This window comes from Rhododendron vialii, chromosome 7a, assembly GCF_030253575.1.
Source record: "Rhododendron vialii isolate Sample 1 chromosome 7a, ASM3025357v1".
Classification (NCBI taxonomy): domain Eukaryota; kingdom Viridiplantae; phylum Streptophyta; class Magnoliopsida; order Ericales; family Ericaceae; genus Rhododendron; species Rhododendron vialii.
This window is the reverse complement of record NC_080563.1, coordinates 37,239,143-37,266,476: the sequence shown is the minus strand read 5'-3', so window position 1 is coordinate 37,266,476 and position 27,334 is coordinate 37,239,143. Positions and strand designations below refer to the sequence as shown.

The window sequence follows — 27,334 nt, the reverse complement described above, 5'->3', positions numbered from 1 at the left end:
TAAAATCAGCCCAATGGGCTGACGATAGTAAGTGTGTGAATGTGTAATAAATGATGTAAAAAGTGCACAGAAATACGTGTTTTTCTTGTCTTTTAGTGTATTTATCGTCAGCCCAATGGGTTGACAATAGCAAGACCGAATTAATAATAGTGGGTTCCATAAAATAAAATGTCAAACACACCCAACTCGGCTGTCAACAAATTTGAATAACGTGTTGACATGTGTGAAAGTTAATGCAATTAAAACATGCAAAATTTATATGGAAAACTTGATTTTTATTTTCGGGTAGTGATTTTGCCACACTATTTTTTGATAATGCCACACCCTGCAAGTGTATTTTTTGGTGCAAAAATATACTTGCAGGGTGTGGCATTATCAAAAAATGGTGCGGCAAAATCATTTCCCTTATTTTCATACTAACTTTACCATATTGAATGGAATTGTTTTTGGCAAGCGCCTTCTATAACAAAAAGGATAATGGTACAGATTTTATAGGACTGGGGGAAGCTGCTGTGCAGCTTCGTGCTGCGCACCCGCCGGCAACGCCTTGCCGGCATCGGTCTGGCGATCGGAGACGTTCATTGCGTAGAGCTCGTTGAGTTCTACGCGTGCGCCAAAATCAACTCGATCAAATATTGTTAAGTGCCTCATCGGAATACATATATAACTTGAAAAAAAAAATCGTAATGGATACAAAACACTGGATCAAAACCACTGAATCCATTTTTTTCAAGTTATATGTGTTCGGATGAGATACTTATCGATATTTGATCGAGCTAATTTTTGGCGCACACGTAGAACTCGACAAGCTCTACGCGGTGAACGTCTCCGATCGCCGGACTGATGCCGGCAAGGCATCGCCGGCGGGTGCGCAGCACGCTGTGCAGCACAAAGCTGCGCAGCACGCTGTGCAGCACAAAGCTGCACAGCAGCTTCCCCCAGTCCGATTTTATATCTGTACCAGCGCGTACATACCTCTTTTGGGTTTGTTTTGGGTCTCAAAAAATGAGCGGCTCCGATCATTTTTTTGGAACCCAAAACGAGCCTAAAAGAGGTATGTATGCTGGTATCTGTACCGGTAGCACCTCTCCTATAAATTGTCGTACACAAGGCTGCGATATTTAAATGATATTTTATTGTCATTTAAGTTAGTGTAAATTTACGTTCGCGCAAGATTTCTGACACAACATCGGCCACATATTGTGTCATTGAAGACTATCAAGCTTATGAAATGAAAGTGGAAAAAAATTGTGAATAGAAAGGGGATTGATTAAGTGGGTGTTTGGGAGGAATTATTTGGATTGATTTTGAATCCTTGATTGTAGTCTTTATTTTTTTGGGGGAATTCGATAGAAATGCATTGATAAAATGATAGCAGTTTCCAGATTGTAGTCCATGTTTCTATCTCTTCTCATAAAAGCCATACAAATGACAAAATTAGTTACCTTATTCAAGACATCAAAAGTCAACACAATATATTCAGTAAATATAATCATTTAATTTGTCTACTTTATATGTTAATCTACCTAATAAAACACAAAGGTGTGGGCCTCCACACAAGACAATTTGATCCAAGGGTTGAGATTGATTTGATCCAAGGGTTAATTTGTGCTCTCCAACTCTCTTAAGAAAACACCCACACTCTTACAAATATATTACAAAAATGCCATCGGTTCTTTTTATCCATTGTTTATATTACAAAAATGCCCGCACCTATGGCACTACATGAGTGAGTGCGTAGTGCCGTAAGCACGGGCAAACACTAGTTATTCATATTTTGTAACACACACACATTCATGTATGTTTCGATTTGTTATAGATCGTAGGGGGTGTTTGGGAAGAATTCTAAAATGAATTCTTTTGAGGGCACACAACAAATTTACTTGCTTCTCCTCTTAAATAGTTAATCCAGTATGACCAAAACACTTGTTTGGTTATTAACCTTTTCCTTAACAATTTTGTTTTTTCGTTTTTTCATGTGGAATAGTTTTAGACAATTACGGTGTTCATCTGACATTAAAGCTGAGGTCTCGTAGCATGCAAGTTGGATTATATAGATGCTGCTAATGCCACGACAACATAGGTTAGAGCCATGATAGTTTCTAGAGTATTGTGTTGCCCTTTTTACCCTTTCGTCTTAACACACTACTCCCTCTCTCTACTTCGTCCTTTTTGTCTTTCTCTTCTCACACGTCTTCTATCACTATCTCTATCTAGGCAATCACCACAAAACCTACTTTTCTCATCTTTATTATTCCCATTTTTCTTAAATGCTATTCGAAGTTCAAAATAATGATACAGTAGTAATTAAAAATCATCGGAAAAAAGGGGAAAGAGGGCAAATGGGTTTGAAGGAAGAGGGGAAATGGGTTTTAGACTTATGCCTTGTTTGGTATCCATGGAGAAAGGAAAGAAAAAGAGAAGGAAAGTTTGAGGAAATTTTACTGTTCATAAGCCTCTGTTTGATTTTTTTTTTTTTTCTCTTTTTCCTCTCAAACCAAACAAAGGAAGATGCTTTTTTATTGTTTTTCCTTTCCTTTACTTTCTTTTCTTTTCTTTTCCACGTGTAGGGTAGATATGTACTGAAATGATGTATAGTGTCATGGCCCCAACAAAATTACTCATGGCATTAATGGTACTGTCATGCCCTGGATTTTCAACATAATAATAATAACTTTTCATAAGGAAAATCATCGCTAAGATACATCATAATACACCAATAGCTTTCCCATAATCCATCCAAGAGAACAATCAAGTTTTAAAAATTTACATTAATGGCAATCCGGCCCCAATTTCTTGGACAATAATCCCAAGAGAGTAAGTCAAAAGAATATAATTGAAATTACGATTACATCTTCAAAAGGATTTTACAAAAGACGCCAAAGTAATTCTTCCATGTTAGCTTTCAAAACGATGAAGTCATATGCACGTCAAGCACTTCACATCAATGCCCTTGAGGTGTACCTGAAAATAATAATAGATTGAGCTACACTAGCCCAGTAGAGAAATCTTTGCTCAAACTATATGCATATGAGATAGATAATGCACCGAGATGAACATTGATAACAATAAAGTTTTCCCACGTGAACAAGAGTAAGAGGATAATACTTGATAACCAACACCGTTCACAATCACATCACTTAATAATCTCTAAATTCTCCGTTTTCATTATGTCAAGTATTCTCGCTTTCATTTCCAGGCATATGGGACCCCGTGCATCCCGTATTCGTTCTGGCATCACACCGTGTGATGAATCCGTGGCTTTCTTGTGTACTTTCGGGCATTTGAGACGCCGTGCGTCCCGTTTCCGGCATCCCACCTCATAATGGTTCCGTGGCTTTCTTCGTATCATTCTATCGTTCTAAATTGTGATTTTTCGTTCTACAAGCCTCAATACCGTAAAGCACAACAAATGACAAGTCCGCATCATTCATTAAACATGCCACAATACTCACATAATAACTCGAATGCATAAACAAAGAAACAAGTATCATATTCATTTAGTTTTACTCTTTTCTTTATTATAATGAGGGCCAAAAGAGCAGGGACGAACAACGAGTCGTTGGAACACGAGCAACAAGGTTTAGAAATGACTAGAATGTGATTAGGAAGTGTTAGGAGTGATCGGTAACCAACACAATCGACGAATGATCAACAAGGTTTAAAACAGTTTTTTTGAATCATTGATACCGGTACCTCAAAAAGTAGGTATCGGTACCATACCAATCCAGTGAGCAATCAGAGATCAAGGTATTGGTACCTAAAAAATTAGGTATCGGTACCAAAGGTACTGGTACCTCAAAAAAGTGGTATTGGTACTACTGCATTACAGTGGACGATTTGCAGAAAAATCAAAAGAGAGCATAACTTCGAATTCAACCATTTAGAGCCCTATTTTTGACACACAATCCACTCATAAACATGTAGAGAGAGTAAGAATTCCCTACCTCAACTTGGAGAACGAAACCCAACGGGATTGATCAAGCCCTAGCCTTGAAATTCGAAATCCTCCGAGAATACTCTTCTCCGAGCTTGCTCCAACGAAACCCAAGGTCGAAAGCCCGAGAGGATGATGATTTGGTGAATGATCTTGGTGGGTTTTGAAATTGGAGTGGGATTTTTGAGTGAGAGTGTGAGAAAGAGAGAAGAGAGCCGATGGAGAGAAAGAGGCGTGGGGCGTGTGTGTGTTTGGGAATTTGTTTCTCTACACTACACGCTCCTATATATATACCCACACATATACACATCACACTAGCACCCCTTTCACTTATAATTCTATCACATTAACCGCAAATCAATTAAACTCCACAAATTCCTTAATCTGGTATTTATAAAACCTTTAAATGGTTTTTTCGAAAATACGGGGCTCTACAGGCACCCAATTATATAACATCCTCTTGGGTGCAACAATTTTTTAGGTTGTCATGTGCCTTATCTTTAGATCATTTATCATGCATCTTTTTGTCGAGTCTGTCAATAGGATGTCAATTTTTCAAAATAGAGTTTGCGGTGGGAAGCGAGCAAGGCTAAAGCAATTGATAGAAGGATCTAAAGCCAAAATAGCAAAGCAAAAAAGACACAAATATTGAAATTTCTCTTTTTCTAATATAATGGGCTTGCTCGTTTAGGGGTTTTAAAAGCCCCTACGCATGGTCCCAATATATTTTTGTTATCCATATCTCTCCACTCAAACCTCCTTCAATACTCAAACTGAACAAGCCAATGTCTTATTTTGATTGCACCGATGATATTGTATTTTTGCCGCCTGATTTCTCTTTCTTGTAGATTTTTAAAAATATGGAAAGAAATAGGTTTTGCTCTGATAGTAATAACTTTGAATTTAATCGACAAATTTAATCTACTACCGAATTGAAAAATCCTATAGTGTAAGACTCTGCAAGGCATCTTGTAGGGCGCATACGGGCTATCGATTTTGACAATAAATGGTTGAGATATGATTTTTGATCGAAACCGTTGATTGATGAGATCGACAGCTGTGTGTCGCCCTTCACGCGCACTACGGCCCCGTCAGTTGGCTTATTTCTTTGTCCTTATTTCAAAAAAAAAATCGTATTTGTTAGTTTTTCGTCAATTTTTTTGGGATTATTGCATCGTCATAATGAGAGGAATTTAAAGAAGTAAAAAAATTATGATTGAAATCCAATTTTGTTTGAATAAAAATGAAAAAATTGACTTATTGGTTTATTTTTGTCTTTATTTAAAAAAAATTAGGTTTGGATACTAATTTTTTACTTTTTAAATTCCTCTTGCCATGACGATATAATAATCCCAGAAAAATTGACGAAAAAATTAACAAATACAAAATAATAATAATAAAAATATTCAATTAACTTATTTGGCCGAACGGGGCCTACAGCACCCCAGATCCCCTGCCTAGATGAATAGAATAACAATCACTCATATCATCCCAAAGCACGAAGACAAAAGTTCTTGAATTTGTGGCAATGTATCAGTACTTAACTTTTTCTTTTCCTTACACAAATTGCTTCACCGTCCAAAATTTAACCATAAGATTGATTAGAGGTTAGAGTTGAGTGGTCGATGTGACATTACATTAGCAAGGCCCCGTTCCGGAACGTGAAATAAGTACTTATTTTTTAAGAAGGCAATTTTAAGCTCAAAAATGATGGATTTATTGAAATCAAAAAATATGCAATATGAATCTTGTTTGAAAGATCATATTGAGATCTTTAATACGGTGTAAAAAAAATCAAAAAATTATTTTCTATTTACATTATTTTTTAGTTTGAAAATGTGAAATAAGTACTTATTTTTTAAGAAGGTGTTCTGGAACGGGCTCTAAATTGGTTATTGGTAGTACTTTTTTTCCTTTTGTTCGAAAAAGGGAAAAAAACGGAGTCCTGCTATAGGTACCGACGCCATTCGTAGGGAAATTGTACCAAAGGCTGCACCAGGCTGTCTCTGGCCACCAGACGGCCGATCCGAGCAGTCCAAAAATTATAAAAAAAAAAATGAGGGGCCTATTGGGAGAATCAACGGCATCCGATGTGTGTAGAGTACTTGATCTAAACACCCTATTTTTCGTGTAGGGTGCTTGATCTGAACATCCAAAAAATAGGGCGTTGAGATCAAGCACCCTACACACATCGGATGCTGTTGATTCTTGCTATAGGCCCCTCGTTTTGTTTTTAGAATTTTTGGACGGTTTAGATCGGTCGTCCGGTGGCCGGAGGTGGCCTGGCACGACTATTGGTATGATTTCCCTACGGAGGGCGTCGATAACTATTGGTGTCGGTACCTATAGCTTTTTCGAAAAAAGAGAGGATATGAGGTCAATGTAATCCTTATTTGTGCCCTAATGTAAAAATCATTCATGAGTGGTACTTGTTATACATATATTTTGATGCCCAATTGTAGTATAAGTACAAAAGTCAATCGTAATAGAATTATGTTGTTGCAATTTTTAATGATTGGCGTACAAATGGAGACCTATCAAATATTCAAATCAAATAGTGAAAATAAAATTCTGATTTGAGTCCATAAGCCCTAATTGTACGGCAAAATTAAACTATGTTTGCTGATGTGCGAACTAAGTTATTCAACATCAAAAATCAATTGCTATCAATTTGTTATAATATTAAATACGCTTCGATATTTTTTTTGAAACTTAAAAGTTTTGAAACAAATTTTAACAAACTACTACTCGACTCATTTAACTGATAATATTTTAAAAAATTCAAACTTCTTGTGATGAGCTTGTGATCGGCTCGAGTAGAACTCGTATGAAATTGGCTTAGATAAGTCAAATTTGAATGTATTCTGAAACATAAGTTTTCAAACTAAATTGTAGGAAAGCGATAAAAGAAAAAAAAAAACACAACTAAATTGTAGCAACCTACTGGGATTGGTTGCATATGATAAAAAAATTTCCAAGTAAAATGTGAACTCGTTCATGTATGTGCCGATCAACTTTATATTTTATATAAATGACAAATTTGTCAGGCTCAACAAAATGAATGGTTTAGATCAGACCAACGGACTTCAAATGAGTTTTATATAAGCCTAACAGTTTACTGTTTGGCCCGACTTGGCTCGACTATCAAGGCACAACAGGAACCCATTCCAATCTACCACTTGGCCCGACACGACTCGCCTATTTTGGCTCGTTTATTCGCCCTAATTCCAATCTAAGGACAAAGAATAAGAAAAAGGTAGTAGTAATTAATTTTCTCACTCCTTTTTTATAACCGCACTTCTTTTCTGTCCTCTTGTGATGTGAATTTACAAAATTGACCTTTAATATGTACCCTCTTTCATACTTCAAATGATAACATCTTAAATTCATATCGCAAGAAGTCAAAAAAAGGAGCGTGAAACTAAGAAATGTGAAAATCAGACTCTATTCTACTAAGAAAAATGATCATGTATTATAAGAGAATAACTTGACTCATAAAATAAAAATTAAATATTTATAAAATAAGAACCTTAACGGAACTAACCGGAAAAAAAGAATTCCAGTGAAACCAAACTATGGAAAGGGTAGAAATACTGGGCAACTTGAGAGGAAGGGGAGGAAGGGATATACTCTATGGTTCTACCTAGTCTCTCCTATATAAAGTGGACTATCGTTTTCCTCAAGACTTCATAGAAACGCCCCACCCCCCCTTCCTTCGTTCCAAGGGTTAAACAATACGCACACACATTCAGTACAAACCCTCTCTCTCTCTCTTCTCTCTCTCTCTCTCTCTCTCTTCGCTTTGAGGTTTCCCCCCCCCCCCCCCCCCCTCGCTCTCTCTCTCTCTCTCCACATCTCTCTCACAGTCACTTCATATCTCGCTCCTCTCCGTCCCGAACCATCCGACGTGAACCGATCCTCTCTCTCTAGCAACCGGGTTTGTTTCTCTCTCTACGTAGGTGTACACGCATCTATCTCTATCTGACCTCGTAGCGGATTTCCTCGTTCAATCGAATAAGCCCTATCTATTTTGTTCGATTATTTTATTCGCTCAATCTGAGATTGTGACTTTGTTTCGATTTATGTACGCAGGTGTATGTGTATGTAGCTGTTGCAGTGTGTACAGGTAGATAAGTGAAGGCGAGATGACGGCCTTACGGTCGAGCTTGCCGTCGAGGCTACGGCAACTGCTATCCACGGAAGGCGCTATCGGTCCCTCGGTTAAACTTGATTCGGAGCCTGTGAGTTATTCGTGTTTGCTCTTTGATTTATCTTTATAGTTTTATCTGCATACGACCTGTATGTGTATGTAGATATTGCGGTGTATCTACATATTGCTCATTTGTATTGCTGATAGGTTTGGGTTATATGTGCGGATATTGGGTAGTTGTGTTACTATAGGTTAGGGTTTCGTCTGTAATGGTAGTTGATTGTTTTGTGCCTCTATGTATGTATGCATATAGATACTGCTCATTTGGAATTTGTTCTACTGTTAGGCTAGGGTTAGATATGGGTTATTTATGGTACTGATGGTTTAGGGTTTCATCTTTTAATAACTATGCACAAAAATGGGTTTTGGTAAGTGCAGGAATTTTGTTTTGTTATTTGTTCTACTGGTAGGCTATGTTTATGTCTAGAGATATTGGTTAGTTGTGGAACTGAGAGGTTATGGTTACATCTGGATTGGCAGTTGATTGTTTTGTGCCTGGGGTTTGATTGACATTTTATCTTTTAATTACTTATTGCCAAAAAATGGGGTTTGGTATGTGCAGGAATTTTGTTTGTTTTCATACTCGTTTGGGTTCTTGATTGATGATACTGGAAACATGTATCTACTTTATGTTTTCGCTGTAAAGTTGTAGCAATGGTCTTTGCCACTGTAATTTAGTGTTCTTTAGTTGTTAGGACAATGTAGGGGATACTTTTGGTTATTGTTCATGATTCTTACGGGCATTTGAATATCTAATCACATGCATAAGCCCCATGACACATCAACACTCAAGTATGGTGCCTACCTTGCCAGTGCCCTTGTCACTTAAGCTGCAATCTGCAACATGAGTCCTCGGTAGTTTGGGACTCGGAGCATGACAAGAGCATCCTCACTTTGGGCCGTGGTGTCTCAGCTCTGTCACTCCTGTGGAATGGCTGCTTGGCATGGCAAAGAGGGAGTTCTGTTGGCTCATAACTCCCTTACGCCTTGTTCATCCCAAGAGAGCCGTTATATGCTGGTTTTTGCCATCCCAAATACTTCAATGGTCTCTTAGACTAGGAATGGAGGATAGAAACCCACTTCTCGAGTCATTAGAGGAATGTGGCCTGGAGGCATGAGTCAAGGGACTGTCAAGATTGCTTTGCTTGCTTTGTGGGTTAACCCCTCCTTGATTGACCTTACAGAGAGGCTATGTTAGATGTTTCATGTTTGAGTATCTGTTGTTTTGTGTCTAAGGAAAAGACCTTCATGATTTTAAATCTTAATAGTATAGGGATAATTTTCAAAAAGGTAATGATGGGGATGGGAACACCTTGTAAACACTTATTTGTAGGTTTTACAACAGTCATAAATTAGATATTGTAAGTAAATCAAAAATGTACTTAGTATGAAAAATATGGAATCTATCTCCCCTTCATTTAGAAGGTTAAAGTGTTGCTGATAAATAAAGGCTAGACATCTTACTTTTCAAGTTAATGTAAGTTTTGTTTCTGCAAATATGACAAAACTTTGAGGATCCAAGTGTTTAAATTAGGTATGACCATCAGTAACACTTAATGAGAGGGCTGTAGAGAAAATAGAAGGGTCAATATTACATTAGAGAGGGGGCGTTCATCAAGACGTGACATCCCTGGGCATGTATCACACCTAAAAAATGGTGTATTCCTCCTTAATAGGGGGCGACTGGACAGTCGATCGCCCAAGGTTCTTGCCTTTAAAGGTTAGTTGCGGTTGGTTAGTGCATTCAGTTTTGGGAGGATGTTTGGGTTGGTAATTCTTCCTTTGACTTCTTTCCACATTTGTGTAGATTGGTTTGATCCATCATGTTTGCACTATTTCTGTGGAACTTTCTCACACGTCCCTAATTTCATGGAACTTTAGTTTCGTATGAATTCTCAACGACCGTGAATATCCTTGATAATTTTCGACTGCATGTTAGAAATAGTACGGTCTGGTCACATCATCCTTCAGCGATTTTCTCGTGCAAGCTTTTCTTTTATATAATCATTTAGCCCAGATGCTCCATCTTTTCCTTTCTATAGGAAGATTTGGATAGCTGTTGCGCCCAAGAATAAGTTTATATGACCTAACTACATATTATATTATAAAAGAGGAAGATTTGTTCATGTTGCATTAAAAACAAAAGGCAACGTCCGTTTCCAATTTGTGAATGTAGCCAAGCTAAGGAACATGAATTGGGACAAAGGACATTGATATATTATCATGTAATAGAGACATGCGAAGGCAATTTTCTTGTAAAATGAAATGGACACGAGAATAGACAATACTGTTTACGCATTGAGGTATATACCCCGATAGTCATATTCTTTTTGCTTTGTTGTATTATATCGAATCGTAGTTGATCGTCTCCTGCATTAGCCATTGGAAAGAATTTTATACGTTATATAAAAGACATCAATTTTTTTTGTAGAAGCTCTGCTTATTCCATGCGTCATGTCTTTAAGGTACAGAGATGTGTTTCCTGGTGTTTGAACTTTGAAACGTGTAACATTAATAAAGGAAAAGATAATGGGATATCATATCTTATCTAACATGTTGGTGTCTGGTGTCTAGCACAGACATGACAACAACTTGGAAGAGTCCATCCATCTTAACAGCCAGGGTTACCAGATTGGCCTAAGGATGCCGTTGGCTTAAGAAACTTGGAGTTAGAAGCAATGAAGCATTTCTAGGAGTTAGAACATTGTTTCCTCCTCTACATCCACGCAAACACACAGCCCAAGAGGGGACAAAAAACAAGAAAACCACCAAAAGAAGGGGAAAAAAATTACTCCTGCCTTTCGTTTATGACTGCCATAGAACATGTTAGAATGACTAGATAAAAAACCATAAAGCAAAGGAATTACCCATTTTGCTAGCAGCTGCTCCCTGTCCCATCCCATCTCATAAACTAAACAGATGAATTAAAGGTGACAGAATCGGTGTCATTACATGCTGTCTCTTCGTTGCGCCGTTTTCTTTATGCTTTGATAATGGTTGTTTCAATGCGAAAGAGCAACTTGAATGGATTTGTATTTGTTATTGCAGCCTCCTAAAATAAAAGCATTCATCGACAAGGTGATCCAAAGTCCATTACAGGATATAGCAATACCCCTTTCTGGATTTCGTTGGGAGTATGGCAAGGTTATTTCCTTCTACTTATTTAATATTGTTTCACTCTTTTACCAATTTGGCCATTCACTTACTCGTTCTTGGTTTTCAGGGGAATTTTCATCACTGGAGGCCACTGTTTCTGCATTTTGAGACGTACTTTAAGACATACTTGTCCTGTAGGAGTGATCTCCTTTTGACAGATAATAGCCTAGAAGATGATAGTCCTTTTCCAAAGCAAGCAGTTTTACAAGTTCTACGAGTGATGCAAATAATTTTAGAGAATTGCCATAACAAAAGTTCATTTAGTGGTCTGGAGGTAAGTCAGAGATGATTGACTTGCAACTATTCTTTGTTAGGAAAAGAAGTTCGATTTGAATCTGATCTGTATTTTGATTCTTTCAGTGCATAACTTATGATGTTTTGTTATATTTTTCATTGTAACAATCTGCAAGTCTTTTCCCCTTCACAACACTTTCTTCTTGTTTATTTTCAGCATTTCAAGGTCCTGCTTGCATCAACAGATCCTGACATTCTAATAGCTACCTTGGAAACTCTTTCTGCATTGGTGAAAATAAATCCTTCCAAACTACACGTGAGTGGTAAATCAGTTGGATGTGGCTCCGTGAACAGCTGTCTTCTGTCTCTAGCACAGGGATGGGGAAGCAAGGAAGAAGGTTTGGGTTTGTATTCATGTGTTATGGCAAATGAAAGGACCCAAGAGGAAGGGCTGTGCTTGTTCCCATCCGATGCACCCAATGACTGTGACAAGTCCCAGTACCGGTTGGGATCAACACTTTACTTCGAATTCCATGGTGCCAATTCCCAATCTACTGGGGAAGAAGGTGATGGTTCAAAGTCTTCTGGAGGGTGTGTCATTCACCTTCCGGATCTCCATTTGCGGAAGGAGGAGGATCTAGTTCTAATGAAGCAGTGTGTTGAGGAGTACAATGTACCTCCTGAGCACAGATTCTCCTTGCTTACCAGAATCAGATATGCTCATGCCTTTTGTTCTCCTAGAATATGCAGGCTCTACAGTCGGGTCTGTCTTCTGGCATTCATTGTTCTTGTTCAGTCTAGTGATGCTCATGATGAACTAGTGTCCTTTTTCGCTAATGAGCCAGAGTATACAAATGAGCTAATCAGGATTGTGAGGTCTGAAGGGACTGTTCCTGGAACCATTAGAACACTTGCAATGCATGCCTTGGGGGCTCAATTAGCTGCATATGCATCATCTCATGAACGGGCACGGATCTTAAGTGGATCAAGCATTAGTTTTGCTGGAGCGAACCGCATGATTCTGCTGAATGTGCTGCAGAGGGCCATTTTTTCACTGCATAATTCCAATGACCCATCGTCCATTGCATTTGTTGAGGCACTTCTACAGTTCTATCTGCTCCATGTTATATCTTCTTCAACTTCTGGGAGTGTTGTCCGAGGGTCAGGTATGGTTCCAACGTTCTTACCGCTTTTGGAGGATTCTGACCCTATGCATATGCATCTTGTGTGTCTTGCTGTGAAAACCTTACAAAAGCTCATGGACTACAGTAATACAGCAGTAACGCTTTTCAAAGATTTGGGGGGAGTAGAGCTTTTGACCCATAGACTAGAGATAGAAGTTAATAGGGCCATTGGTTTGGCTGGAGAAAATGATAATTTGATGGTTGTTGAATGCTCAAGGTACAATGATGATCAGTTGTATGCACAGAAAAGACTGGTTAGGGTTCTGTTGAAGGCCCTTGGGTCTGCTACTTATGCACCGGCAAACACTACAAGGTCCCAGAACTCCCATGATGCTTCCTTGCCAGCCACTCTGTCGTTGATATTCAAAAATGTGGACAAATTTGGAGGTGAAATTTATTCCTCAGCTGTGACTGTAATGAGTGAAATTATTCACAAGGACCCTACGTCCTTTCCTGCCTTACATGAATTGGGTCTTCCGGATGCTTTTTTAGCTTCAGTAGTGGCTGGAATTCTCCCTTCGTCAAAGGCTCTCACTTGCATTCCTAATGGTCTTGGTGCCATTTGTCTTAATGCCAAAGGCTTGGAAGCGGTGAAAGAAACTTCTGCGTTACGGTTCCTTGTTGATGTCTTCACTTCAAAGAAATATATAGTAGCAATGAATGAAGGTATTGTCCCTTTGGCAAATGCTGTGGAGGAGCTCCTGCGACATGTATCTTCTCTGAGAGGCACTGGTGTTGATCTAATCATTGAGATTGTTAATAAAATTGCTTCCATAGGAGATGGTTGTGCAGTATCATCCGGAAAAGTCGGTGGGAGTACGGGAATGGAAATGGATTCTGAAGTCAAGGAAAATGAAGCTTCTTGCAGCCTGGGTAGTTCAACAGATTCCACTGCAGAAGGCATCAGTGATGAGCAGTTTATCCAAGTATGTATCTTTCATGTGATGGTTCTAGTTCACAGGACAATGGAAAATGCTGAAACCTGTCGGTTATTTGTGGAGAAGTCAGGGATTGAAGCTTTACTTAAACTTCTATTGCGGCCGAGTATCGTGCAGTCATCTGAAGGGATGTCTATTGCTTTACATAGCACCATGGTTTTCAAGGGCTTCACTCAACATCATTCTGCTCCTTTGGGTCGTGCTTTCTGCTCCTCTCTCAGGGATCATCTTAAGAAAGCTTTGACTGGATTTAGTATCACTCCAGGAGCCTTTCTACTGGACCCTAGGACGGCTTCTCCAGATAGTGAAATATTTCCCTCCCTTTTCCTGGTCGAATTCCTTTTGTTTCTTGCTGCCTCAAAGGACAACCGTTGGGTAACTGCATTGCTTACTGAATTTGGAAATGAAGGCAAGGATGTACTGGATGACATAGGTCGTGTTCACCGTGAAGTTCTATGGCAAATTGCTCTACTGGAAGATGCTAATTTTGAGACGGAGGACGATACTGCTGCTGGTTCTGGTGCTGAGTCACAACTATCAGAGTCTAATCCAAATGAAGCTGAAGAGCAAAGATTCAATTCCTTTAGACAGTTTCTGGATCCGTTGCTGAGAAGAAGGATGTCAGGATGGAGTTTTGAATCACAGTTTTTTGACCTTATAAATCTGTACCGTGATCTTAGTCGTGCTTCTGGTCTTCAGCAAAGGCAGGGTATGGATATTCCTCCAAGTCTACGGCTTGGAGCCAGTCATCATTCGCAACAGTCTGCTTCTTTGGATGGCGTTGACAGTAGTAGAAAGGAAGATGATAAGCAGAGATCCTATTATTCTTCTTGTTGTGACATGGTGAAGTCCCTTTCTTTTCACATTACCAATTTGTTTCAAGAATTGGGAAAAGTAATGTTGCTTCCATCTCGTCGACGGGATGATACGCTGAATGTATCACCTTCTTCAAAATCGGTGGCTTCTGCCTTCGCAACCATTGCGCTGGACCACATGAATTCCCCTGGATCAGACGTGTCAAAGTCAACTAAGTGCCGCTACCTTGGCAAGGTTATTGATTTCATTGATTTTATTCTACTGGACAAGCCAGATTCGTGCAATCCGGTTTTGGTAAATTGTTTATATGGCTGTGGGGTTGTTCAATCAGTTTTGACCACATTTGAAGCCACCAGTCAGTTGCTTTTTTCACTAAATAGGGCTCCTGCTTCCCCAATGGAGACTGATGATGGGATTTCAAAGCAGGATGTCAAAGAAGAAACAGATCATGCTTGGATTTATGGTCCCCTGGCCAGCTATGGAAAATTAATGGACCACTTGGTGACTTCATCTTTCATTTTGTCTCCTTTTACGAAGCACTTGCTCATACAGCCTCTTATAATTGGGGATATTCCGTTCCCACGGGATGCAGAGACATTTGTTAAGATCCTTCAATCCATGGTGCTTAAGGCAGTGCTACCTGTTTGGACTCATCCTCAGTTTACTGATTGCACCTATGATTTCATTGCGGCTGTTGTTTCGATAATTCGGCATATTTATTCTGGTATTGAGGTGAAAAACATTTCTAGCAGCGGTGGGCCTCGCGCCAGTGGTCCTCCACCAAATGAATCAACCATTGCAACAATTGTGGAGATGGGGTTTTCCAGGTCCAGAGCGGAAGAAGCTTTAAGGCAGGTTGGATCAAATAGTGTGGAGCTGGCAATGGAATGGTTATTCTCGCATCCCGAGGAAGCCCAAGAAGACGACGAACTCGCTCGCGCTCTGGCCATGTCACTTGGGAATTCTGGATCAGAAACAAAGGAAGATGTTGCTGACGAAAATAGTCAGCATATTGAAGGGGAGATGGTCCAACCGCCTCCTGTTGAGGACTTATTATCTACATGCACGAAGCTGTTACAAATGAAAGAATCTCTGGCTTTTCCAGTTCGAGACCTTTTAGTTATGATATGCTCCCAAAATGAAGGTCAATGCAGGTCAAATGTTATTTCTTATGTTGTAGAGCAGGTGAAGCTTTCGGAGAGTGGAAATGGAAACATGCTGTATGCTCTTTTTCATGTTCTCGCTCTAATTTTTCATGAAGATGCAGCAGCCCGAGAAGTTGCCTCTAAAACTGGTGTTGTGAAGGTTGCCTCAGATTTACTCTCAGACTGGGTGTCTAATTCAAGTGAAGGGGATGGATCCCAAGCTCCAAAGTGGGTAACATCAGCTTTTCTTGCAATTGATCGGCTGTTGCAAGTGGATCAAAAGTTGAATGGTGATATTTCAGAGCTGTTGAAAAAGGATGATGTTGGTGGCCATCAGACATCTATAGCAATTGACGAGGATAAGCAGAACAAGTTGCAGTCAGTTTTGGGATGCTCTGTAAAGAACATAAATATAGAGGAACAGAAAAGACTTATTGAGATTGCTTGTGGTGCTATTAGGAACCAGCTTCCTTCTGAAACCATGCATGCTGTTTTGCAGCTATGTTCTACTCTCACTAGAACGCATTCTGTCGCTTCTAGTTTTCTTGATGCTGGGGGTTTGCCCTTGCTGCTTTCCTTGCCAACAAGTAGCCTGTTCGTTGGCTTTGACAGTATAGCTGCTACAATAATTCGTCATATACTGGAAGATCCCCAGACTCTCCAGCTGGCAATGGAATCTGAGATACGACACAGTGTTGTGACCGCTGCTAACCGACAATCAAATGGGAGACTTACCCCCCGCAGCTTTCTCTTAAATTTGACTTCTGTCATCTTGCGGGATCCAGTGATATTTATGCAGGCTGCTCAGTCTGTGTGCCAAGTTGAGATGGTGGGTGAGAGGCCGTATATTGTCCTGCTGAAAGATCGGGATAAGGATAAACTCAAAGAGAAAGAAAAAGAGAGAGAAAAAACAGTGGAGAAAGAGAAAGCACAGACTCCTGGGAATGGGACTAGCAAACTTTCTGATGCTAATTCGAAGAATGTGAAAGGCCATCGAAAACCCCCTCAGAGTTTTGTTAATGTGGTTGAGCTTCTATTAGATTCAGTTATAACTTTTGTACCGCCCTTGAAAGAAGACTCTTTGGTGAGGGATACCTCTTCATCAGTGGACATGGATATCGATGCGAGCGTGAACAAGGGGAAAGGTAAGGCTGTTGTTACTCTATCTGAAGAGGATGAGGCTAATAACCAGGAACTTTCTGCAGCATTGGCGAAGATTGTATTCCTTTTGAAGCTTTTGACAGAGATTCTCTTGACGTATTCTTCGTCCATTCATGTTTTGCTCCGTCGAGATGCTGAAGTTAGTAGTTTCAGGGGCCCTCCTCAACGAGGTCCTGCTGGTCACTGCACTGGTGGAATATTTCACCATTTTCTCCACAAGTTTCTCCCCTACTCTAGAGGTTCAAAGAAGGAAAAGAAGACCGATATCGACTGGAGGCACAAATTAGCGAGCAGGGCTAGCCAGTTTTTAGTGGCATCTTGTGTTCGGTCCACAGAGGCAAGGAAGAGAGTTTTCCTCGAAATCACCAATGTCTTCAATGACTTTATAGATTCTTCTACTGGTTTTAGGCCACCAGGAAATGATATCCCTTCATTAGTAGATCTGCTCAATGATGTAGTTGCAGCACGAACACCCACGGGTTCATACATTTCGGCAGAAGCATCTGCTACTTTTATTGATGTTGGTCTGGTGACGTCATTGACACGTGCTCTCCAGGTTTTAGACCTGGACCATGCTGAAGCTCCCAAAGTTGTTACAGGGCTTGTTAAAGTTCTTGAGATAGTGACCAAGGAACATGTCCAGGCTTCTGATTCTAACTCTAGCAAGGCTGAAAATTCAACAAAACCTCCTCCTGATCAGAATCCACGTGAAGGAATAGATAACAGCGGTGACATATCCCAGTCCATAGAAATTAGTTCTCAACGTAATGAAAATTCCGTGGCAGTTGATCGCATGGCATCTTTTGAGACTGCCCATGCATATGGTGGATCTGAAGCTGTTACTGATGATATGGAACATGACCAGGATCTTGATGGGGGATTTCCACCTACGGCCGAAGATGATGAGTATATGCATGAAACTCCTGAGGGCATGCGTGGTCTTGAAAATGGCCGTGATACAGTGGGGATTAGATTTGATATCCAACCACGTGACCAAGAGAATATTGGTGATGAGGATGATGATGAGGATATGTCAGGGGACGACGAAGATGATGTGGATGAGGATGAAGATGAGGACGATGAGGAACATAATGATCTGGAAGAAGATGAAGTTCATCACCTTCCACATCCAGACACCGATCAGGATGACCATGAAATTGATGAGGATGAGTTTGATGAGGAGGTGATGGAGGAAGACGATGACGATGACGATGATGATGAAGAGGATGGAGTTATACTTAGGCTTGAGGAGGGAATCAATGGGATAAATGTTTTTGACCATATTGAGGTTTTTGGTAGAGATCATAGCATCGCCAATGAAACTCTTCATGTGATGCCTGTTGAAGTGTTTGGCTCTAGGCGCCAGGGGCGTACTACGTCAATTTATAATCTCTTGGGGAGAACTGGAGACAATGCTGCCCCATCACAGCATCCACTACTGGTGGAACCTACTTCGTCACTGCACACAGCTCCCCTCAGGCAATCAGGTAAACTCTAACTCGTAGTTGGTCCCCTGTTCTTTTACTATTTATTAAATTGCCTTCCGACACCTTATATTTTCATCCTAGTTTTTTTGGGTTGTATATTCTTTAAGGCCTCGTAGTCTTGTAAAATATTGTTCTTCAGATTTTGACATCTGATCCCTTTTCCTCCTTTTGTCATCATTTTTGGTTTGCTTCAGTTAATACCAGGGATGTTGGCTCTTCTGATCGAAACTCTGGAAACACCCCATCACGTCTAGATGCTATTTTCCGGTCACTGAGGAATGGGCGTCATGGACACCGATTTAATTTGTGGACAGAAGATAACCCGCAAACTGGTGGATCAAATCCATCTGCAGTTCCCCAAGGGCTTGAAGATCTTCTTGTTTCCCAGTTAAGACGTCCAACTCCTGAGAAACCTTCTGACGAGAACACGGTGCCCTCAGAACCTCAAAGTAAAAATGAGGTCAGTCAATTTCAAGAATCTGCTGGGATGACACCTGAAACTCCTGCTGAGAACAATGGAAACACTGAAAACAATTATGTGCCTCTGCCCTCGTCTGTCCCAATGGATGGTTCTGATAATGCTGATATGAGGCTTACTGCAAGTGAATCTCTACAGGAAATGGATGCATCAAGTACACACTCTCAATCTGTTGGAATGCAGTTTGAACAAAGCGATTCAAATGTTCGAGATGTTGAAGCAGTGAGCCAAGAAAGCAGTGGAAGTGGTGCTACTTTGGGGGAGAGCCTCCGTAGTCTGGATGTTGAAATCGGGAGCGCCGATGGCCACGATGATGGTATTGGAGAAAGGCAAATTTCAAGGAGGGCAAATGTGTCTTTTGGAAATTCTACACCGGTAAGCGGCAGAGATGCTCCTCTTCACAGTTTGACAGAAGTTTCTGAAAATCCTAGCCAAGAAGCAGATCAGGGCGGTCAAGCAGAGGAGTTGCCGGCGAATGGTGATGGTGGTTCTGGATCAATTGACCCTGCATTCCTAGACGCCCTCCCTGAGGAGTTGCGTAGCGAAGTTCTTTCTGCACAACAGGGTCAAGAGAGGCAGCATTCAAATGCAGAACCACAAAATGCTGGGGAAATAGATCCAGAATTTCTTGCAGCCCTTCCGCCTGACATCAGAGAAGAAGTTCTTGCACAACAACAGGCACAAAGACTTCATCAATCACAGGAACTTGAAGGCCAACCTGTGGAAATGGACACCGTCTCCATAATTGCCACATTTCCATCAGATTTGCGTGAAGAGGTATGTTGGTTATTTCAGAGTAATTCTTATTGTATTTAGTTGACCAGTTAAAACTTAAAAGTGGAACTAGGGTGTATATGAAGAGACGATGTGGAGAGAAGAGAACCAAGAAATAGGGTTTTGAGTGGGGATTTTTATAGATACACTCAGCCTTGTGTTTTTGTATTAAACTACCGTTTGGCAGGATTACGCATATAATGGAAAGTAAAAGAATAATAAGAACGAAACCCGCTAACATTTTAGTGTATGGCTTTCTAAAAAATCACCCTTCTCTTCATAAGATCCCAGCATTACAACTCTATTTTTCTCTAAATTGTGTATTAAATTGGCTTCTAAATGCAGTATTTCATTAGTGGCCTTGTCACTTGTCACATGAATCCGAATTCCATATTTCTGTCTCTGAAAAGTAGTATGAAATTGCTTGTGTTTTTTCTTAGGTACTCTTGACGTCTTCTCATGATATTCTTGCCAATCTCACACCTGCCCTTGTTGCGGAGGCGAATATGTTGCGTGAAAGATTTGCAAATCGTTATAATAGAACATTGTTCGGTATGTACCCTAGAAACCGAAGGGGTGAGTCGTCTCGACGCGGTGAAGGTATTGGTTCTAGCTTGGATAGAGCTGGTGGAATCCTTGCTCGTAGGTCTATGGGAAGTAAGCCAGTTGAAGCTGAAGGGGCTCCTTTGGTTGACACGGAAGCTCTGAGATCCATGGTTCGACTGCTTCGGGTTGTTCAGGTATTCACTTGCTGTGGTATTTTCTTCCTTTGTTTTCTATTACCCCTTGTCATCTGGCATCTATGTGTTGATTTATGTTGTCCATGCAGCCACTTTATAAAGGTCAGTTGCAGAGGCTTCTCTTGAATTTATGTGCTAATAGTGAAACCAGATCTGCTCTGGTGAAAATCCTGATGGACTTGTTGATGCTCGATATCTGGAAGCCTGTCAATAATTCGAGTGCCTCTGAGCCTTCTTATAGGTTGTATGCTTGCCAGAGTCACGTTATGTATTCACGGCCTCAATCTTTTGATGGTAATACCTCTATTCCTCTCTTATTATACGTTGGCTAGGTGCAATATCTTCTGCCTCATTGCTCATATCTAAGTTCAAGTTTGGGTCCAGGATTTTATTATAATGTACATCATCTTAGAAAAAATTGATAACACTGTGACCCTTACCTATCTCCATGTGGTACTTTAACAAGTTCGTAGCATAATTTACACTGACTACACTTAATTGCTATGATCTAAATTTACTGAATAAATTACATGTAAGGCTTTATGGTGCTTCAGGTTTTCATTGTTGATTTCATTTGACAAGCTACAAACAGCTTGTTCTCGAGTGTTACATTACCCCCAGGTTCATGAAAACAGGGGCATGTGACACCTAATAAAAGGTGCAGCACCACAGTAGAGGCGCTGCGTTGATATGTGTTGATAGCACAAATTGTTAAGATCCAATGTTTTTTTTGAACTGTTTTCATATTGAGATTCTCTTGCAATTATTGCCTTCGTTTACTGGAGTTTAAATACTTGGGAATCTTATTTTTGATAGGTATTAAATACTCTGTGGATATCTTAAATGGACCCACACCCCTGTGAGCTGGACTATGTTTTGCCCCCTTAGCATGGATGGTTACACTTAAGTTCGTTCCTTTCCAAGGAATGCTTTGGTTGTGGGTTCTGATGATTTTAAGTTATAGCTGTTGTTGTTGAGGTACTTACATATTTCAGTGTTTTCTGCTCTCGCTTTATAGGTGTACCGCCTTTGGTGTCGCGGCGTGTTCTTGAAACCCTGACCTACTTGGCTCGAAATCACCCTTATGTGGCAAATATTTTGCTTCAGTTTAAGCTGCCTCGGCCACTCCAACAAGAGTCAGAAAATCTTGATAAGGCACGTGGCAAAGCTGTGATGATTCTTAAAGATGACGTGGCAGAAGGAAACAGCCAACAGGAAGGATACTTCGCCATTGCATTGCTTTTGAGCCTTTTGAAACAGCCTCTGTATTTGAGAAGTATAGCGCATCTTGAACAGGTAATGATTTACGCAAAGTTGTATTTCGATTGTCTTGTTTACTTGTATAATTGTCTAACTTGGTTTTGTTGGTTCTATTTCCATCTGTTTCGATTTTTGGTTCCTATGTCAGCTACTGCACCTATTGGAGGTAATCATTGATTATGCTGAAAGCAAGTCTAGTTCGTCTAATGCATCTGGGGTGTCTGTTGCGGAACAAACATCTGGGCTTCAGATTGCAACGGCAGATGCTGAAATAAATACAGGCTCTGGTGTCAAATCCTCTGGCTCTGATATCACATCCTCAAAGCCTGATGGTTCCTCCAAACCCTCTGCTTTAAGTGCAGATGCAGATTGTGATACTCAAACTGTTGTTGATAGCCTACCACAAGCAGAACTTAGACTTCTATGCTCACTTCTTGCACGAGAAGGGTATGATGACCTTTGCAGCCTAACTTCTTCTAATTATGGGCTGTTATCTTGCGTTGCAATCACATATTACGAACATTACATCCCCGAAATAATTCAGATATGACAAATGAACTAGCAACGAAACATGAGTTTTGCGATATCTTTCCTGCATTTCTTTTTAAGTATGTCATCTCGACTGTTGCCATTGCTGTCTTTTGTTTGCTTTTAACCTGGGCATTGTATGCAAATGAGTTGGCCCTGTGGTTCCCAAGGGTGGAGGGGGCAGGTGGAATGTGGGGTCAAGCGACCCTACTGAGTTGGAAAAACCTCTTATGATTGGTATATTTTTACTGGTATTATAGACAGAGGATGGAAAATATTGCAAGTGAACAAATTTTCCCCCCACTGTCATGCTTTCCTGTATTTTACGCATGTTATAGGTACAATTTTGACTCCACTATAATTTAACCCTGCTGTCCACCTATTCTGACTCCACTAATGATGGTTCTGCACTTTGTTGGGGCAGTGGACTATTTTACCTTTTTTGTGACATTTTTCTTGTTATTAGTATGCAACTTAAATTTCATTCCAGTTTTAGACTTTTAGTCACTTGCTCCTTTCTCAGTCATCCTTGGCTTCTTGGGAATGCTGAACTCCCGGAATTCTTTGATAATTGTTCTAGTTTCTTACTGTCACTCTTAATACTTGAATAATATTTCATTTCTTTGCAGGCTGTCGGATAATGCCTATGCTCTCGCTTCGGAGGTATTAAAGAAGTTAGTCGCAATTGCTCCAACCCACTGTCATCTGCTCATCACCGAGCTTGCTAATTCTGTGCAAAATTTAACGAAGTCTGCAATGAGCGAGTTACACATGTTTGGAGAAGTGGAAAAGGCACTGCTCACTACTTCATCATCCGATGGTGCAGCAATTTTGAGAGTGTTGCAGGCATTAAGCTCGCTGGTTGCTGGAATCAATGAGAAAGAGAAAGACCATCCAATTCTTTCTGAAAAGGAGTTCACTGCTGCTATTTCTCTGGTAGGTGACATCAGCACAGCTTTGGAGCCTTTGTGGCTGGAGTTAAGCACTTGCATAAGCAAAATAGAAAGCTATTCGGATTCCCAACCTGATTTATTAGATAAATCTGCTCTTTCCTCGCCTAAACCATCTGGTGTAGTGCCTCCACTTCCTGCTGGTACTCAGAACATCTTGCCATACATAGAATCGTTCTTTGTGATGTGTGAGAAATTACAACCAGGGCAATCAGGTGCAAATCATGACTTTGGTATTTCTGTAATTTCTGAAGTTGAAGATGCCACCACTTCTACTAGTCAGCAGAGAGCTTCAGGGGCTATTTCAAAAGCAGATGAGAAAAACCTTGCTTTTGTGAAGTTCTCTGAGAAGCATAGGAAACTCTTAAATTCCTTTATCCGGCAAAACCCTGGGTTACTTGAGAAGTCTTTATCACTCATGCTGAAGGTTCCGCGGTTCATTGATTTTGACAACAAACGTGCTCACTTTAGATCTAAGATAAAGCACCAACATGATCATCATCACAGTCCTTTAAGGATTTCTGTGAGAAGAGCTTATATACTTGAAGATTCATACAATCAATTGCGGATGAGATCAACTCAGGATTTGAAGGGGAGATTGACTGTTCATTTCCAAGGGGAGGAAGGCATTGATGCAGGTGGACTTACCAGGGAATGGTATCAGTTGTTGTCTAGGGTCATTTTCGATAAGGGAGCACTACTATTTACAACTGTGGGCAATGACTCAACATTTCAACCGAATCCTAACTCTGTCTACCAAACGGAACATCTTTCGTACTTTAAGTTTGTTGGGCGCGTTGTGAGTATCTTTCTCATTAATGCATTCTTGCTTGAGTTGTTTAGCATATGGTTCTTTCTTATGCCTTTCCCTATCCATTTCAGGTTGGGAAGGCACTTTTTGATGGACAACTTCTTGATGTTCATTTCACTCGGTCCTTCTACAAGCACATCCTTGGGGTTAAAGTTACTTACCATGATATTGAAGCTATAGATCCAGATTACTTTAAAAACCTCAAGTGGATGCTTGAGGTGTGTGATGCATAGTTGAATGTTCTTGTCATATCACTCTTTCTCTCTTTCACACACACGCACACGCTTGATGTATTACACTGTTACCCAGACATTCTCACTCATTGCCCTGTTTACCTTTTCAGAATGATATCACGGATGTTCTGGACCTTACTTTTAGCAAGGATGCTGATGAAGAGAAGCTAATATTATACGAGAGGACGGAAGTAATGAATTCTTTCAATTTCATGAGATGATTAGTTTTCCCAGCCGTCTTTTGTACAACTTTATAAATAATTTACATAACGCAGGTCACTGACTATGAACTCATCCCCGGTGGACGGAACATTCGAGTTACAGAGGAAAATAAGCATAAATATGTTGATTTGGATGCTGAGCATCGGTTAAATACTGCTATTCGTCCTCAAATAAATGCTTTTTTGGAAGGATTCAATGAACTAATAGCTCGTGATTTGATATCAATTTTTAATGATAAGGAACTGGAGCTGTTGATTAGTGGGCTTCCAGATATTGACTGTGAGTTCGCCTCTATGAAGTGATGATTTATGTTCTCAATTTTCTCCAAGCCCCATGGAAACTTAACGATACACTTTTAACAAGTCATTTTATAATAATGTCTTTCAGTTGATGACATGAGGGCGAATACAGAGTATTCTGGGTACAGTGCTGCATCTCCTGTCATCCAGTGGTTTTGGGAGGTGGTTCAAAGTTTCAGCAAGGAAGACAAAGCCCGTCTTCTGCAGTTTGTGACTGGCACGTCAAAGGTATGGTGTCGATAATTGTTTTCTATTTCCTTTTATAAGGAGAATGCTACTTAAAACATTGTCTCATTTGAAACGAAAAATACTGTCTATGAAGCAACAAGAAAGTGTGATTTTTAAGCTTGAAAGTATATCAAGTATCAACCCACTTTCCGAATTGACATAGTAGGGTACACCTCAGAATTCTATTTGTGTTGCATGTGAGACATACATCAAGCTTTTCGAGTTTTTATTTCTGTGTGTCATAAATAAGCCATAAATGGGTGTTTCCAAAGTATCTAATTTGGGGAATAGGGGAGAACATTAGGAAGAGAGAAAATTTATCCTTAGCATGATGTTTTCCTCTTTTTGTAGTTTTTTAATCTCTTCCTGAAATAGGCCACAAGTTCTTTTGAGTTAAATATGTTACCAAAGGACGACCTGGTGAGTTTCGTCAGTGGCTATGCCATTGTGAGTTTCCAGGAGTGGTGGATGCCTGCAGGATGCAAGAGGAAGAAAAACTAATCTCTGAAGGTCCTTAGCAGCTTTAATTTTCTTACATCCACCACTTGCAATATGTCGCCGCTTCATCAACCGTCCCATAGGTTTATGTTCTCCATGTGCCTGCTTTAAGTGGCCATACTTGTGCTACAGTACACCTTTTCTCCATGCCGGCCTGGACCAACTGTTTCCACTTTCCAACAAAGATGCTTGGACATCTTTCTGAGGAATTAGAGGGTAACAACATGTTTTGCCACAGAAGTTCAATGAGATGTACTATTTTTGGATCTCTGGGCATATTTGTTGGGATATCCATTACGAGTGTTATTCTTGTCTTCCTATTTGGACCTTCCTAAGGCATAGTCTTCTTCCATTTCATTATTTGTATCATAATCAAGTAAAAGCAACATGAGGAAAGGATCCTTTTTCTGTGTTTAGACTTGCTTACTGGCCACGTGCCCCATCCCCATGTAGAGAAAGCGCATGTATGCATACTGTAGTTTTTTGGGGTCTGTTGCTTTGTGATGGGAATTTGGGAACTGTATGCTGAATGATCTTTCCAATCTCCTAATCATTTCTCGTGGCATATTCTTCCATAACATATTATGGTGAGCATGTTTGTAGTTGATATGGCACTGTGATTTGTTACCCAAGTCTATTTTCCAAGGCAATGTTCTTTTTTTCCAGGTGCCTTTAGAAGGATTCAGCGCTCTCCAGGGGATCTCAGGCTCTCAGAAGTTTCAGATCCACAAAGCTTATGGCAGTGCCGAGCACTTGCCTTCTGCTCATACATGGTAGCATTTTAACTCTAACTTTCTTGTTACTTTCTTGCTGAGCATGTTTAGTTGAACCAGGGGCAGCCTGACTGTTAAAGCAAACCAGGCCATTTTGCCTTAGAGCCTTGCATTTGTCAGGGCCCCCAAATTTTTTAGGGCTCCGTTATATTATGTACCATACAGGTCTTTATAAATGGACCCACAGAGCCCACAAATTTGGATTATGTTTCTGGACCAAAGTGAAATGATTACTGACTTAATACAAAAGGGTCATTTTACCTATACAAAAGGAAAGAAGAGGAGAACTTGATTTTTAAATTTAGTTGTGATCTCACGTAAGGTCACCTGGGTTGAACTCTCTCGGGTGTTAGTGGGAAATGTATTCACGTGTAATGGACCGTATCTAACTTTTTATTTGTTTTGGTGTATTTGCTTCATCATAAATTTATTCTTTTTATGATGCAGTTTCAACCAGTTAGATCTACCGGAGTATCCTTCTAAACAACATCTAGAGGAGAGACTGCTGCTTGCCATTCATGAAGCAAACGAGGGGTTCGGATTTGGTTAAGAATAGCTCACACACAATGTAATGGTGTAGATATATATCATGTCAAAAGTCGCCATGAAAGTAAGTTAAGGTGTAAAAGGTCGCATTTGAATATTCAAGTTGATAACATGTTAAGTGTTCATATACTGTGTAGTCGCTATGGGAAATGCTTATGGCAGTTTTTTGCTATGCCAATTCGCTCTTGCGTTCTTTCTTCTTTTGCTGTCTACTGATTCTGTTGGTGCTTCCAATCTGGCAAATTTACTTGCTACGCCATTGTCCAGAGCTCTTCCTTTTTTCGACACAAAAGGAGAATAGTTTTATTGCTAAGATTAAGAGGCACCAATAGCCTCAACATCTGGGGCTAGGTCAGATAACCATTTAGGAAAATCATTCTGCCATTGATCATCCCTAATCCTGGATTGTCCAGAGCTCTTGAATGATGCATTTTGTGGAGGAATTTTAAGAACTGTCAGCAGAGGCAGAAGTGACATCTGCACTCGAAAATGATCGTTTTTTCGTGCTCTCTGCGCTGGGAGTCGTCATTTTGTTGGGCCGTCTGAGCTGGAAAGTTATAGGTTTCCAGTAAGTTGCGTAAACCGTTGACAGTTTATTCTTATTTATTTTCTTTCAGATGGTAAAGCCATTCTCTTTTCAAGTATAGGGGCTTTTTATTTTGGTAGAAAAATTAAGAAAGTCTTGCAAATTAATCACGTCACAAGATATTGTTTTTTATGAGATTC

General features: G+C 40.1%; 1 protein-coding gene across 2 annotated transcripts; it reads left to right on the top strand.

Moving 5' to 3' along the window:
* The first annotated feature begins 7,626 nt into the window (after positions 1 to 7,626).
* LOC131334027 (E3 ubiquitin-protein ligase UPL2-like) lies at positions 7,627 to 26,786 on the top strand. 2 transcript variants are annotated; one of them, XM_058368891.1, is made up of 17 exons: positions 7,627 to 7,874; positions 8,030 to 8,178; positions 11,196 to 11,291; positions 11,371 to 11,577; positions 11,755 to 18,268; positions 18,463 to 19,523; positions 19,961 to 20,260; positions 20,350 to 20,554; positions 21,279 to 21,556; positions 21,669 to 21,967; positions 22,678 to 23,797; positions 23,881 to 24,027; positions 24,153 to 24,233; positions 24,318 to 24,543; positions 24,652 to 24,791; positions 25,956 to 26,062; positions 26,510 to 26,786. In XM_058368891.1, exons 2-17 carry the CDS (start codon positions 8,083 to 8,085, stop codon positions 26,610 to 26,612), a joined length of 10,980 nt encoding a protein of 3,659 aa, XP_058224874.1. In that variant the 5' UTR covers positions 7,627 to 7,874; positions 8,030 to 8,082; the 3' UTR covers positions 26,613 to 26,786. The 2 variants fall into 2 exon arrangements, with proteins under 2 accessions (XP_058224874.1, XP_058224875.1); XM_058368892.1 differs by having other exon boundaries at positions 7,714 to 7,874; positions 11,764 to 18,268.
* Positions 26,787 to 27,334: the final 548 nt, after the last annotated feature.